The sequence below is a fragment of the Urocitellus parryii genome, chromosome 3 (assembly GCF_045843805.1).
Source record: "Urocitellus parryii isolate mUroPar1 chromosome 3, mUroPar1.hap1, whole genome shotgun sequence".
Lineage (NCBI taxonomy): Eukaryota > Metazoa > Chordata > Mammalia > Rodentia > Sciuridae > Urocitellus > Urocitellus parryii.
In genome coordinates this window covers 95532380-95549757 of record NC_135533.1, presented here as the reverse complement: position 1 = coordinate 95549757, position 17378 = coordinate 95532380, and the positions used below count along the sequence as shown (strand labels likewise).

General features: G+C 34.6%; 1 protein-coding gene across 1 annotated transcript in view; it reads left to right on the top strand.

Annotated features, from left to right (window-relative positions):
- The window catches only part of Vps41 (VPS41 subunit of HOPS complex), a 165466-nt gene that overhangs the window by 69237 nt on the left and 78851 nt on the right, over window positions 1–17378 (top strand). The window contains exons 5-7 of the mRNA XM_026387619.2: window positions 1094–1168; window positions 10665–10727; window positions 14011–14076. Coding sequence (XP_026243404.1) covers window positions 1094–1168; window positions 10665–10727; window positions 14011–14076 — 204 coding nt within the window. The remainder of the gene's footprint in view (window positions 1–1093; window positions 1169–10664; window positions 10728–14010; window positions 14077–17378) is intronic.

Sequence of the window (17378 nt, the reverse complement as noted above, 5' to 3'; positions counted from 1 at the left end):
ATTTCTTGGTTGCATTCAGCACTAGGTCTCAGTTTTGTAGGTATAACAGCACTGCCCAATAGAATGCTCTTGTGATGAGGAAGATGTTGTGATCCATGTGTTTTCCAGTATGGTAGCCACCGGTCACATGACTTTTGAGCAGTTAACATGTTACATCTAAGTAACTGAATTTTTAAATTTTAAGGAATTTAACGTACAATTTAAATTGTCACATGTAGATAGTATTATAGTGAAGAGGACAAAAAAAATCTAGTCTACATGCACCTATTGTAATTTGAAACAGATCATAAAAGGTTGCTGTTTAAAATACAATCAGAGCTATATGGGATTTGTACTTGAAGAGAGTAAAATGGATATTAAAATGTTGTTTGGTACAGAGAAGGTCAGAATGAGGGAACTGTTGACAGAAGATATTCAATTCGAGGAAGCATTAATCCAAGGAAGACTCCCTGGCCAGAAGTCAGCCTTGCTCTTATAGGTGCTTTCCCAGTGCAGCATTTGTTTTTGTCTTTGCAGTTTGTTGACTGCCCAAAACAGTGTTCCCTTTGCAGTGTGTGTCTTCACTTCTTGCTCTCAGGGTTGTAGCCCTGGCTCTGCTCTTTTCTCTGTTGTGGGTCTTTGCTGTGGGCTTTATAATGGACCACATACCTGTCTTCAAGGAGCTTTCCTTTTCCAACATTCTAGGAACTTTAAAAAAGTGAGCTTATTTTTCATGGACTGCATCACTAGAGTGTTGCTTGTGCCATGATTTAGGGATCCAGATGTGAAGGATTCTGTGCCAGCTGTCTCATCCTATACATGGGAATGTCTCTCAGCAGCATCGTTCAATGTGTAAGAAATAACATTTTGGCTGATACTTTAAATATACAAAATAGAAAATATGGAAAAAGTTGGGGTTTCTGCACTTATTACATGTCTGTGAAACAAAGGTGTATTTTACTGTAATTATCTGCAAAATAGAATACATCTCTGATTCATGGATAAAACTAATAAACAACTTATATCACTTAAATTTTACAAAGAGCAAAGGTATTTGATTATTGATAGATGGTTTTCTGAAGTTTTATGTGTCCTTTTTGTTTGTTTTTTATAGAGTCCTGTGAAGATAAATCAGATTAGCCTGGATGAAAGCGGAGAACACATGGGTGTGTGTTCAGAGGATGGCAAGGTATGGTGAGGACAGGGTCCTGTCCCAAGTTCCTGGTCCAGCACTGAGTGCTATGATTTTATCTGACCCCAGGTGATCGGAAATGCATTCTGCTTACTATATACCTGCATTAAGAGAACCCTGATTATTCTTTTGAATATTGGACTTGCTTCCGATTGCTTATTATTAAAGTAAAATATATTTTGCACAAATGTGCCTTAGGAAATGTAATTACAAGAATGTCAATAATATAACTAGTATTAAGCTGATTAACAGCTGTGGCAGGGTGACGTGTCACCTTAATCATTACTTCTATGCCACTTACACCTCAGTGACTAGTCTGCAGTTCCTGCAAGACAGTAGCTTAATGCCTTTCTGCCATAAATCCACAAAATTGGATTTTGTGGGCATGATTTCTGTAGGCTGGTGGTTTTCATTTTCACACACAAGTTATGAATGTTTCTCTTGAATTATAGAATCTTTTGATAAGCAATCATAGTTTATCAGAAGAATAAAGTGTCTTACAATGGCCACATTAAATAAATGTAAAATCAATATATGTACAGTTTTCTAAAAACCTGGCACCTACTTCCTTGACCGAGGACATACATCATTTGTGCAGTGTATAACTAACAATTATCAGTGCTTCTTGCTGATGTTGAGCTGTGACATTTAATGGTTGCAGTGATTGATTTTTCACTTATAAGAATGTCTTTTTTGTTTTTAAGTCGATGGAAGTCTTTTCTAATGTTGGTTTGCAATGATAAAATTCTAATGCACAGTGTATTTAAGCTACTTTTCTACAATAACAGTTTAAGAAGAGACTGCATTAAGAATCATTATAGAACCTTACGTATTCCCTACTGAATAGAGATTTCCTAATCTAATTTTGTATTTTTATGGGCTTTAAATTCAGTGGGCCATTAAGATGAGTAAATTAAAAACAATATACTCAGTAAAAAGAGTTATAACCATTTGTATCTATTAACAATGTTATACTTATTAATCTATTAATAAAAGCAACGTGAAATCCTTTTGACATATGAGAATGCATTTTGTATATCGAAGTCTAATGTTGCCCAAAGAGTCTTTTGAAACAGTAATTGGAACACTAGTGCTTTTCAAAAAGCACTGTCAAATTTTCCAGTACTTTGTGAAATTCTGAGATGAACGTAGTTGTCAGAGGAGAGGAGGAAAGAGTTAGTTTGTGCAGAAATTGAGAAAAATCATCCACACTATTGAAACACTTTTATGTTCATGTATTTGCAAAGAAAGTTAATTTTCATGTTGTTTTCTTAAATGCAAAAAATTTATTCCAGATTGATAACCAGTTTAATTTGATGAAAGAGAATATTTAAGGTTTTAATTGCATATAGAGTTTTTGCTAAGATATTTTAGGAATTTTCAGAAATGTTGAAGAATTACTGTGAAAATGGAATATTTTAACTACTTCATCTGGTGCATAGTGACATGACCCCAAGATATCTCATGGTACCCTTGTTAACACACACCTTTGTTTGCCTATTTTAGTAAAGTTTATGACTGCCATATTTTCATATCGACCCATGATGTATTTTAAAAAATGGTTTTCTCACATTTTATTAGCATTAATAGAACGAAAAGTAAATCTTCAGAGTGCACATGTTTATTTTAGCCAGTCATTATCATAGGTTAATGAGTGTTGTGAAAATTGAGAAACTAATACAGAATGATACACTAATGTGAGTAATGATGATTAAAGCCAAGGATGTTTACAAAGATAAATCCCAGCTATCCAGTCTCAATGCATCTTTTGTTTAAAATATTTTGTTGTTGTTGTTGTAGTTGGACATAATACCTTTATTTTATTTATTTATTTTTATGTGATGCTGAGGATCAAACCCAGGGCCTTGCACATGCTAGGCAGGCACTCTACTGCTGAGTCACAAGTCCAGACGCCCTAATGCATCTTTTTTTTTTTTTTTTTTTTTTTTTTTTGTTATTTATTTATTTATTTATTTATTTATTTATTTATTTTACAGATAGTCTCGCTAAGTTGTTTTTTTTTTTTTTTTTTTTTTTTTTTTTTTTTTTAAATTTTTATTTATTTTTTTTTTTTTTTATTGTTGGTCATTCAAAACATTACATAGTTCCTCATACATCATATTTCACAGTTTGATTCAAATGAGTTATGAACTCCCAATTTTATCCCGTATACAGATTGCTGTATCACATCAGTTACCCTTCCATTGATTGACATATTGCCTTTCTTGTGTCTGATGTATTCTGCTGTCTGTATTATTCTCTACTATCCCCCCTCCCCTCCCCTCCCCTCCCCTTTTCTCTCTCTACCCCTTCTACTGTAAATCACTTCTTCCATTTGAATTATCTTGTCTTACCCCTCCTTTCCTCTTATATGTCATTTTGTATAACCCTGAGGATCGCCTTCCATTTCCATGCGATACCAGACTTCAAACTATACTACAGAGCAATAGTAACGAAAACAGCATGGTACTGGTACCAAAACAGGCGGGTGGACCAATGGTATAGAATAGAGGACACAGTAACCAATCCACAAAACTACAACTATCTTATATTTGATAAAGGGGCTAAAAGCATGCAATGGAGGAAGGATAGCATCTTCAACAAATGGTGCTGGGAAAACTGGAAATCCATTTGCATCAAAATGAATCTGAATCCCTATCTCTCGCCTTGCACAAAAGTTAACTCAAAATGGATCAAGGAGCTTGATATTAAATCAGAGACACGGCATCTGATAGAAGAAAAAGTTGGTTATGATCTACATACTGTGGGAGCAGGCTCCAAATTCCTCAATAGGACACCCATAGCGCAAGAGTTAACAACTAGAATCAACAAATGGGACTTACTCAAACTAAAAAGTTTTTTCTCAGCAAAAGAAACAATAAGAGAGATAAACAGGGAGCCTACATCCTGGGAACAAATCTTTACTCCACACACTTCAGATAGAGCCCTAATGCATCTTTAAATGGCTGTTGCGATCTTTGCTTTTTGAGTGTGTTATGATAAATAGTTATTTATCTTTATTTCAAAGATAACCTTTGATATTTGCATTTATTTTTGAAGTCATACTTCAAAAGAGTTGGTTAAAATTTACCCTGTTTGCTCACAGGGACTCATTTCTGTTCTTTTTTCCCCATGTCTTCTCTGTAGTTGTATTCTAAATTTTGAAATATACAAATGCATTTATCTTATGTGTATGTGTCTACATATATATTCAGTTTCATTTTACTGGCATATTATTATAGGTTTACTTTCAGGATGAAGACATACAGGGTTTCTCATCTCTTGCATATGTTCCCTTTAGTGTTATAAAATTCTGGGTCAGAATCTTTTCTTTCCAAATTTTGGAGATGTTACTCTAATTTTTCTGACACTTTGTAGGCCTTGGAGCTTGAATAATAATAATAATAATAATAGGCTTGTCTAATAATAACAATAAGAAGAAACAGCAATAATAAATGGTCCTATAATTCATTTTTGCACTTTATGTCTAGTTTTGGTCTCTTTTCATTAATTTTTTCTGGAACTTAGTAAATCCTTTTGATCCATATACTAAAGTATTGTTTTCATTTCAGGAAAGTTTACCTCAGTTATAATTTTGATTATTACTTCAGTTCCATTTGTTTTCATTTCTTCAAAGAAATTCAATAATACAAGGCTGGAGGCAGTATTGCTTAGAGGCCAAGTGCAAAGCTGTGTTCAGCTTTTTGGGCTGGTATTCCTACTCTGCTGCCCTGAGGTGTGTGCATTGCTTGGCTTCCCAGTTCCTCCATTGCTTCAGCTGGACAGGGGGTGCAAAAGGAGACCTTCATGGAATGTCATGAGGTGCCACTCAATTACAAATCACCTTTTTTTTTTTTTTGGCCATTTATTTCCTCTTTGTAGCCTAGCCTGTTTCCCTCTTCTATTATGGTACTTAATTTTTTCCATGCAAAAGGTAGAATGGATAAGTACTGTTAACCCCCTCCCTTTTTTTTTATACACACAGATTGTAAGAAGAAGTGGTCATATTACATAATAAGTTAAATTCACACTTTACTCTCTCATTGGTTTTATCCTTTGATTTCTCTGTAGTCAGAGACAGATTTTCTACTTATTACTTTGCTGTTTTGCTTTTCTTCCAGTGTCAATTTTGTTCCTTATTGCTTTGTGGAATAGATTTTTATTCTATTTTGCATTTTTAATTTTCCTGGAATCTCTCTTCTGGCTCTATTTTCGTATCAACCTGATATGTAATTTAAAAAACAACAACAATTATGACTTCTTATATGCCTTCGAGTATTGGACAGTACTACCTAGTGGTTAGGAATGGAGTAATGTGGTCTCTTTTTAGTTGTATGACATCAGATAAGTGATTTATGTCTCTTTGTGCCTCAGTCTCTTTCCTCCCCTATAAATAGGGATAATCACAATACCTACTTTATGATAATTAGGACGACTAAATGAGTTCATATCTGTAAATTACTTGGATATTACTGGTACAGAAGAAATAGTAATTGTTAGTTATCACTGAAGTTATCATTATCATCACCCTGTTTTTCTGTTGGGGTTTCCAAATAGTTTTCTAATTTTTCTTTGGCTAGTGGTTACCATTACATCATCTTTAAAAGCATAATTTTTCTCTGAGTCTTTGGAGTGGTGTTCTACAGTTTTTTAAATAGATTGTGTATTTTTTGTTTCTTTTGTTTTATCTATTTCATAACAGGGAGAAGAGCTCTTCCTGATTCCATGTTAGCAACAGATTCAGTGCCAGACTTTTTCTTGGCCCTGCCTGATTTATTTTGGGTGTTAGAGAATCACCTTCTTAGATTGACAACAGGGGTCTTCAAATGAGCCTGATTTCCTTTGACTGGAGTAATTCAGTGAAGGCAGCCCTCCCTGGGGAAGTGGAAGGCTCCCCTGTTATCACTCCCTGCTCCCTGATTTTCTACCTGGGTGGACTGTATGAAAACCAGCAATCTCTCCTGCGAGGGTCATGTTCACTACTGCTCAAGATGTAATGAAAGCTTGCATGGGCACCCCTGTTCTCATTCTTGACCTATTTTTATTTGGAAGCTGGGGTTTGAGAGAGGTTGTTAGGAGGAAATGTGAACCAGAGGGGTTGTATGGTGTTCTGGCCATTTTGGTCATAGTTCCTCTATGTCCAGTGGGGTATGTCATGGTTTTTTAGTTGACAAATGTATAGAATTCCATGCTAAAATAGAGAAAGACTATACATATTCCTTCCTGTTCCATTAGGGTTAGGTTTTATTTATTAAGGCAGTAAAACATATAACATACTCCCTGTGGTACTTATGTGGCTCTCTCTGTAGTTCATAAGAATTCTTCTAAGATTTTGCTGGAGATTTGCTATAAAGCCATTTGTCATTAATGTTTTTTCTTCATTAGGTATTTTTGTGGCAAGTTGATAGGGCAGCTCTAGGGGACACCATTATCAAAAGGGTCCTCTATGTTGTAACCTTTAATTTTCTGATTCTTAGCTGAGATCTCCTGGAAGCCAAAACTGTCTGGGCTATCATTGAAGAGATTCCCTTCACAGAAAAGTTTGATTTTTGCCAACAAAATGGCCAAATAAATAAAGAAAGAGACAGAAAGGAAATGACTCAATCATTTTGGACTATGTTAACTTTAGTAGTCTAATTTGTGACCAGTTAGTTTGGGATATGACGTTAGTGAAGTGAACCACAACATTGACACTTTTATAAATCACCATAATACTGACACTGATTTTTTTAAATGAAATTTGTCTTGTGAAGTTGCAGTGTTTCCTTATGAAAATAGAATATAAGAGCAATGGAGGTAAATGTTATTCAGTTAAGCATAGTATTAGAAGCTATCCTGTGTAGTTATTCCTCCAGTGGTGGCATTTTTGCTTCTGGCTAGTTCTCAAGAATAGTGATGAATAACAATTCCTGTTTTCTAAGAATGTCTTTGGCTTTGTTCTTTTCTCCTCTTCTCTCTCTATATATCCATACATATTTGTATCTTCAATATGGATTCATAATTTTTAAAAGGACATTTATCCCTAGAAATTCATGATACCATTGGATCCACAATCCTAGTATTTATCTGCTTGTGTACTGATGTGTCAGTTTTCTTCAGTAGGCCTATGCATCATTTGTTTACATCTCATATTTTTCTGCACAATGGAAATTCCTTATTCTTGAAAATATCTTTACACATCTATAGGCAAAAGGAAGTTTATCCATTTGAATGAGTAGTCTTAATTTATTTTCAACTTCTTTGAGTTGCCTTAATTCAAATTCTGACATTCACATTCTCTATTTAAGGCTTTTGAATGTTGGTTTTTGTTGTTTTTGTTCTCTTCTGTTCTTCTAATAAGGTGTGAGAAAAATTATCTTTATTTGCAAATTTTAAGCTATCTTATTAAGATATAAATATGATATAAAGATATCATGTAGAAGAATGGGCTTTAGAGTACTTGGGTTCTGGTCCCAACTCCTATGCTTATGATTGGTATAACCTTAGGCAAGTCATTTAATTTACTGAAGAATCATCTGTTAAACAAGCACATTGGTGTTTGATCTTATCCCTGGCAGTGTGGCTGTGAGGATCAAATGAGATAGAACAAGATCTCCAACCATAGCAATGTAGTGTCCATTATGAACCTTTAAAAATATAACTTTAGGGCTGGGGTTATGGCTCATTGGTAGAGCGTTCTCCGAGCATGTGAGAGGCCCAGGGTTCAGTCCTCAGTACCACATAAAAATACATAAGTAAAATAAAGGTATTATATCCAACTACAACTAAAAAATAAATAAATAATGAGAAAAAAAATCACTTTAAAAGTTTGATTTGCTATGGTGGGATCCAACCATTTGTATCCATGGATTTTACATGTTTAATCAGGTTTGAAAACCGTGGAAATAAAGCATATTAAAACATTTAGGGATGTAAGGTGGTAGGAGTATAAGGCTTGACATAAGACTGTGTTGTGACATTATTGTGCTGAGAAGGATCAATTGTTAGAAGGGAAATTCATCTTACAACTTCAGTAGTAGTACATACTGAGGACACTTCACTAAGGGGGCCACTTGTTGATTCCCTTCACTAAGATTCAGGTGTTACAAGACCTTCTTACCCAGTTTTCTTAGAGTTTTGGGGATCTGTCAAGTTAAATTTCCCATGGTGAAGTCAAACCTGAATGCAAATCTTCCCTTTTCTTACTTCTTAACCACTGTTTTGTAACAAATTCAGTATATCCTGTACTTGTACATTTATATAAAAACAATGACTTTATACACTCTGAACAATGAGACATAAAGTGGTAGTAGGCATATCTGTGTTTGCCATGTCAAGAATACATATTTACCCTGAGGTTTTCTCTTAGAATGTATTCTTGACATGGCAAAAAGAGACAACTTCAAGGTAAATCAAATTCCCTCTGGGTTACATTGTATCATATGCTATTACTGGAACTCAAATAAGATACCTGCACAAATACATGAAAGCAATAGTCGCAAAATGAGTGGAACATCTTGAAGATTTTATCTGTTAATGCATGAAGGTTTCTCCAAAAATCATATAATATGAGTGAATTTTTTTGCTTGTGACTTGAAAGAATGAACCCCTTGCAATTTACTTAAAATTAAAACAAGAAGAAATTGAAAGCTTGGATAGTCTTATATCTATATAAAAATTAAATTTGTTAATAAAAACCTCATGGAGAACTCTTATTTAGCATGTTTGTGCTACTGTAACAGCATAGCTTAGACTAGGTTATTTTTAAATGACAAAAACTTATTCCTCACAGATCTGGAGGCTGGTAAGTCTAATATAAAGGTACTGATTCAGTGTTATGAGGGCTGCTTTCTCTGCTTCCAACGTGGCACCTTGTCACTGTGTTTTCATAGCAGAAGGATGAATATTCTATTGTTACATGGTAGAAGGCAGAAAGAATAAGGGTCTAGCTATTACCCTTGATTCCTTTTATAAAGAAACTAATAACCCACCCATGAGGGCACAGCCCTCCTGAAAGTAATACCTCTTAACACTATCACCTTGAGGGTTAGATTTCAGCATAAGAAATTCGGGCGGCACAAGCATTCAGACCTTGTTTGAAGCAAGGCCATTAGACACAAAGGACTTCACTGATGAATTCCTCCAAAATTTAAAGAAAAAAAAAATAACAACATTACCCTGGAGACTAGAAGAACGAACATGTCTCAAGTATTGGGAAATAGTTCCCATTGGCCCTAATACTATTACTTAGTTCCAGGTCTTTAAGATCTCTTGAAATTATCATCCTCTATTGGCAAGTACATAAATTGATTAAAATCAGTTTATGAAGTGGTTTGGCTGTCTATTATGTGAATGTGTTTGCAACCTATGATGTAGCATTTCCACCCCAAGTTATACACCCTTTATAGATGTGCATAAAAGTGTACCAAAGTATTTGTAATGAGTGTTCTTCAGCGTATTATTCATAATAGCCCCAATCTGGGAACATCCCGAGTGGTCATTAGTGGAAGGGATACATGAATTATAGCTATACATTTAAATACCATACATCAATGACAGTGAACCAACTACTACTATATGTAACAATATAGATAAATCCCATGGGGAAAATTTAAATGAAGAAGCCAGTGGAGTAGTTCATAATTCCACTTATATAAAATTCAAACACCAGCATGACTTATCCATGGTGATGTATTCTAGGATAGTGGTTAATTTGAAGGTAGTATTAGTCAGGAAAGGGCACAGAGGGTTTTCATGGGTTCTGTTTCTTGATTTGACTGATGGTGGGCAGGTTAGATTGATATCATAAAAAAAATGTGTCAAGCTGCAAATTAATTTTTTGTATCCTTTACAGTGTATATATTATACCTCAGATTTCCTTTTCATTTTTTGTTGCTATGGTCTAATTGAAGGACTCATAAAAATCATAAAAATATGAACAAAGTAGTCTGAAACAACTTTAAGGTAGGCACTGATAAGTGGGAACTTAAATATTTCATTTATACACTCTAGATTTAGCATAAGATTGAAAATGAAGTGCAGTTCACCTAACCTTTTACCACGTTGATCTACGTGGCTGATATATACCTGTATATGTATATGATATATATATGTGTATATGTACACACACACATATGCACATGCTCCCTTTTCCTTTAAGGGATAAAATAATACTTCCTTTAGGATAACTTATGGGAAGTTCATAAAAGAATATTAGTAACCTGTTTATATCTACTTCATTTTTGAAGGTTGGCATCCATTTAATAAATTTGTAATGAGTGAAGGGAATTTTGTCCATAGGATGCTTATGAAAGCTTAATAGCAATAGAGTGCTCTCACCCTTATGGAATTGTTTACCCTGAGAATTTAATAGTGATGGTAGGGTATTAGAATTATTAAATGTTCTACTTTTGTTATTTTTAGTTGCTATTATAATTGAATAATATGTATTCTCACTGACTCAGCAGTCTTTTCTATTGTCATGTTGAACTAACATGATCTATTTAATTTTTAGGTTCAGGTATTTGGATTATATTCTGGAGAAGAATTTCATGAGACTTTTGATTGTCCTATTAAAGTAAGTTTTTAATCTTTCTGAGGTTTTCTCATCATGATATGCTGATACCATTTGGATGCTGTGAAACGAGAGCAGGATGTACATTAAGAGACTGTTATATGTCTATCTTCAGGGAGTTTTTATTTTGGTGGTTATATTGACATGCATGCACATACATGGACACCCACTGACACAGATACCCAATCTGTGCTTAAAAACTTAGGTAAAATAGCACTACAAAGATAAAAAGTCATTATTTGCAATTCTTTTAAGTGATGGCTTCATAGATGGAGCAATTTTTGACTGGGCTTTAATAAATGGACAGGGGCAGATAGAAAAGCTGGCTTTCCATGTGGAAGAATAACAAAATAGAAACGGAGGTGTTAGAAAGTTCACATTGTGTTTAGGAAGAGTCTAGTTTAGGTGATGCATAAAAGACTGATTTGTCCAGAGAAGTATACAGACTGACTGACTAGAGCTAGCTCAGTCTGAAAGCTAAGGAATTGGTCTCTGATAAAAGGAAATTATTGAATGTTTAAGAATAAAGGAGTGACATTAATTAAGCTAATTTTTAGGAAAATTAATACAGTCCCTGTATACTATATAGATTGCTGGTCTGATAGACAAGAGGCAAGAAGACCAGTTTTAGATAACAATTATGGTAAAGTGTGCTTGTTAAAAAAGAAGAGGTCATTCTTTTTTTTACCCATTTGTTTATTCAAACACTTATTGACCATTAGGTAAAGGAGAGATAAGATCTGACATGTATTTTATAAAGGCGAATTTATCATAAGGAAGGGTGATTTAAACAGGAGAGTGGTGATGAGAGACAATTCAGCAGGCTAATGGAATACTCTGGGAATGATATCAGGAGCTTGGTAAAAAAAGTGATCATGAGTATTTAAGATAGAGTGGAAAAAATGAATTTAGGCTGCCCATGGGAGGTAGACTTTTTAGTTTTAGTGATACATTCGATGAGAATGATCAAAAATAGAGGAGCTGAAGGTAAATTCAGGTTCTTGCTTTGATAATGGCGTGAGAATGCATTAAGGGATGGTTTGAGTAAGGACATTGCTAGTTTGGTCTTGGATTTAGATAACTGTAGTACATTGTATTACAGAGATTTTAGAAACATGAGTATGGACTTTAGGATATATTCTGGCCCTTAAATACAAAGTTGGTACACACAATTGAGTAAGATAAACCTATTTTAAAAGATATTATTCCATTTAAACTATAAAGTGAGAAGAGAAGACCAATCTTGAAATTCTGGAGCATCCTAAATTTAAAGATTCAGGTGGTAGAAGCAAAAATAGTAAAGGAGTGGTCTGAGAAGCAGACACCAGAAGAGCTAGACACCAGAAGAATTGTGTTAGGCACACCAAAGAGACAGGGCTTCCAGGGGAAAGAAGTAGGTCGCAGTGCCAAAGGCAGCTGGGGTTTTAAATGGTGGGAAGACTAAATCAAGTATACTTTATTTGGTAATTATGACGTTTTTGGTGATCACAGTGAGAACAGCTTCAAGAGGAAATTGGAGGTGAGGGTGTCAAAACAATAGTAATATTATTTTTCATTCAGGAAATTTGGTAATAAAGAAGATAGATTATGTGGCAGACAAATCAGGCAATGTCTAGAGAACGTTTCTGCAGATCACGTTTTGGCTGATGGTAAGAATTGGTAGAGAGGGAAAGATTGAAAATAGAAAAAAATACTGGAGCAGCACTAAGCAGTGAGATTGACCGTTTAGGGTAGATAATTTTGGAAAAAGCCTTCTCTATCTGCATGTGAGACAGGGACAAGGTGAGGCTCAGCCCAACTATGGCAAAAGTAGGGCAGTGAAAGAGGAGCAGTTTATGGCAGTGGCCCTAGTGGCTTTATTTTCTTATACTTGAAGGGGAGGAAGCAGGGAAAATGATGTTTTTCATTTGCAAAGATGTCCGTTTTGCCTTAAGAAAGAACTAGAAGGACTCTTCAGAGATTTTAAGAATGTAAAACAATACAATCCCTGTAAATGCTTCTATATTAGTGTTTCGGATCGATTAGGAATGTGTTGAAGGGAAAGCTAACCTGAGAGGTAGGAGTGGTTAAAAAAAATGAAGGGCCCTATGCTAACCCCTAAAAATGACAGTGTGAAAGAAATCTGTTAACATATTCTGTTGAAGAAGGGAAATATATTAGTCCATTAATAAATGTTTTTAGTCGAATGTTAGAAAAGATCAAAATTAATTAAGTTGTTGGTTTTATGGATCGTCTGGCGTTTAAAAGGCAGAATATATGCAGGCTTAGAGCCGAAACAAATGAGCCCCAAAAGAGGGAGTTGTGCTAATTGGAGCCACTAGAGTATCATTATTGCCTTCATTGTCCGCCCCCTACACACTGTATGTCAATGATATTATATAATCGTAAAGCCACTAGCAGTAACAAGGAGTGGTAACAAGAGCAGCCTTGGGAGAGACCTGTATAACAAGGGACTGAGGAGAGATTTGAATGGAAAGCTAATGAGAATCATAGGGACAGGAACTTAGGTTTTGGGCCAGGGGTGAGGACCCTAATGATTAGTTCCATACCTCTTAGGTCCTCTACTTCTATTTCCTCAACCTCTGACGGGGCCTTGGTATAACTGGAAATTGTGTGGGAGGCTATATTGACTCACCTCTTCCACTTGGTGCCATTCATCGTGAAAGCCATCTTGAACAAGGAGGTAGTCAGGTTCTCTCAGTGGGTTTTTTCTATGAATTGTATTTAGTTACCAATAGTTTTGACACCCGGCTACCTTAAAGACCTTCTTTGTTGCCTCTGAAGAGGAGGTATCTGCTTATAGGGGGTCTTCACTGAGTGAAAATTAGAACTAATCATTTTTATCCTTAGAGTTTAGACCTGACTTCAGAGAATTTTCACTTAAGGGCAAAACTCATAGGAAAGAATTACAGAGCTTTGGTTTGTGTAGAGGGCAATCAAGGGAGTGGGAGGTTGTGGGAATGGGAAGGACAGTAGAAAAAGACAGATATTATACCCTATATACATGTATGATTACACTAGTGGAGTGACTCTAAACCATGTACAGCCAGAGGAATGAGAAGTTGTGCTCCATTTGTGTGCTATATGTCAAAATACATTCTACTGTAAAATAAATAATTAATTTTAAAAAGAGCAAAACTCAGTCTCAGAATATTACTGCATGTATTACTTCGTACCAAGGTATTAGGACAGCTTTTAGGTCATGCTGCTCTTTATATATAAAGGGTTTTCATTCAGTGCTTTAACTGTGACTCTTATACTAGGCTTGGATTCTTTTCTCTTGTAGATCATTGCTGTACACCCACATTTTGTGAGATCCAGTTGCAAGCAGTTTGTGACTGGAGGGAAGAAGGTAAATATTTTGTGTCTCTGTCGTGATGTGGAGCTGTTGAGGGTGTTTCATTTGATCTGTAATTTGTCTTTAATGTCTTTAATGTCTAACTATTCTTCAGGAGAAATTTTGAGAAAGAAAAATGTAATGAAATTGTAAGAACATTATCTCTTGGGGTTGTTGTGACCTCAGTGTTTTTCACTACCTTCCTTTGAAGTAGGTGCAGGACAAGATTAAAAGAGATGTTACTCCATCTACCACCTAGAGATTTGATATGTTGTCTCTTCCACAAAAAAAGAGGCAGCATTTAAAAATAAAAAAAGCAATTAAATTAGTGATGTTTTTCCCCTTTATAGAAAATCTCTTTCAGGCTTTGATAACATTTTAGGACAATTATTGGTACTCTGTATTATCTTGTTCCTGGCACATTTTATTATCTCGGTGAAACCTTTCTCTACATGATTATCTTTGTAATTATAATAAGTTCTCAAATCAAAGCATCATTCTGCTGATAGTATAAGTCAATTTTTATCTATTAACCAGAAATATTTTCAAAGCCATTTTTATAGCAAAACACTATCCATACTGCAACTATAAATATTATTGCTTATTCGCTTTAGAGCCAGTGAAAAGCAAGTAGTCTGTGCCTTTTTTCCCCCTCTTTAAAGTAGTATATAGATACAGTATGTATATACTATATTTTTTGAGGTCCAGCTACTCAATTGTTTTGAATGTTATAGTTATCCTTTGTTTCCCCATGGTCTGGTAGTTCATGGAATGATGGCAGAAAAGTATACTGGTCATTCCCTAAGTCACTGTAATGCGTATGGGGCAGGTCTGGGGAATCCTGATTTGAGCCCAAGGCATGAAGACAAGATTGCACTAACTATGATTTCTGCTTGCGAGGTAGCTCCTTTCCTTCCACCTCATAACCCATTGTTATTCTTTGGTTCTAGTCTGATTTGCCTTATGTAAAAATATTCGTGGTACTAGTTAATTGCAGACTTACTGTCACATTCTCTATTGTAGACCTATACCTCATCTACTCCTATAAAAGTAACTCCCTTCCTTGCCCTTTTCAGCCTTAGGAAAGAGTAGCTTTAAAACTCCACATATATTTCTTTATTAAACACATTTTTGGAGAATTTTGTGTGTGATCGAGCATAAATTCACTTAGCTGTGATTTGAGCTTTTGCATTTTCATTTAAAACTCAGTGAGGATAAAGCTTTGGTGGAGTTTAAACAACAAATGCTTATTATTTTATAATCTGAAAATTAAAGAGTGGCTTAGCAATTAAGTTCCAGCTAAGGGTCTGTTGAGAGGCTGTATTCAAAATATTGGCTTGGGCTGCAATTATCAGAGGCTTTATTGGTTCTGTAGGGTCTGCTTTGAAGATGTTTACTGTCTTCTTACAAGTAATCTACATTGTACTTAAAATATTGATGAATCACTTTGGTTTAAATATTTCCCTATAGTTTAATGCAGTTTTGACTTCTGGTTTCCAATTTTAGGAGTTAGAGATTTCACCATCCCCTATTTCTTAAAGGTATTAGAAATAAGAAACATAATAGGAGTGTTACTCTCCAGATAGGACTCAGAATCTGAAGATGAGATTCTCCTGTGTTAGTTTGGTTCTTAACAATTTATGTAATCTGTGAAGTTTTAATAATTTTCACTTTTTGTGTGAGGGAGAACAGTAATCTCATCAAATTTTCATTAATTTTGCTACACACGTCTACCTGCAGAATGCCTGGGTTACATAATAACATATTCTTCACCCTTATATTTAGTATTTGATAACATTTACAGGAAGAATAGTGTGAACTTGGCAGTTTGGGTCAGATTTTTTCAGTAAAGTAAGTGAGCATTGTGGAAACAGCGGTTACCGAGCATCTCAGTGTTGGCAAGGTTATATAGGAAGAACTTGGAGTTTATGGGATACAGACATGATAAACAGTAAAATAAGTAGAATTCAAGTAAGAACATCAGAGTTTTGATTCATCTCTTCACTTATTGACTATTTGATAGGTGATTCTATGTTCAGTTTTCTCTAAGAAAGAATTCTGACTTCCCCTTTCCTTATTCAATTCTCCAGGAATGCATCTGTGCATTTCTTTTTCGACGCACAAGAAGATGTTAATGTGTAAATAAAATGAGACTAAGTAAAAATGATTCAGCTCATCTGGTAAAAAAGAATTTAAAAATGATGTTATTTCCAAATTAGAATTTCTAAATTAAAATATTTTTTTAAAATACAGTAAGTTTTAAACATTATTGTATATAAGACTTAGTACTGGGCCTGATAAATGTACATGTGTAATATTTTGAAGTGAAAAAACATGTGATTACACATGTTGGTTTCAATATGTTAAGTAATTTTTCTTTTAGATTTTTTTAATGGTTTTATTGATAGATAATTCTTATACCATAAGGTTCACTAATTTAAAGTATACTATTCAATAGTTTTTAGTGATATTTATAGTGTTGTGCAGCCAGCAATATAATTTTAGAACATTTTTATCCCCCTTTAAAAAAATCCTTTGGCCACATCATCTTTCCTCCTTTCCTTCCATGGCTAGGTAACCTGTAATCTACTTCATCTGTAAATTTGCCCATGCTGGACATTTCATATAAATGGAATTATACATAATCTTAGAGCTGGCTTTTTTTTATTAGTGTTTTTGGTGCACGTGTGTTGTAGCATGTATCAGTACTTCATTTCTTGAGATGACGAAATATTATTTTACTTTATGGGTATATCTTATCATTTATCTGCTTTATCAGTTGATGAACATGTGGGGTCTTTCTTTTGGTAATTATGAGGAATGCTGCTGTGAACATTTTATACAACTTCTTGTGGCTATGTGTTTTCATTTCTCAATTGCAAGGTTTTTGAATCATATGGTAACTCTATTAGCATCTTGAGGTACTGTCAAACTGTTTTTCTAAAGTGACTGTACCATTTTACATCTTCTGCAGAAATACCTGAGGGTTTCAGGTTTTCCACTTTGTCCCTAATATTCATTTTTGTCTGTCTTTTTGATTGTAGCCATCCTGGTGCATGTTAAATGGTATCCCATTGTGATGCTCATTTTTGTTTCCCTAATGACTTAATTATGTCACATATCTCTTTTCATGTCCTCATTGACCATTTGCATATTTTCTCTGAAGTAATGTCCACTTAAGTTCTTTGCCTATTTCTAAACTGGGTTATTATACAGTTGTAAACATTTTTTATGTATTCTGAATGCATGTTTCTTATCAGTTATATGATTTGCAAATATTTTTTCCCAGCCTCTGAGCTGTATTTTCCCTTTATTGA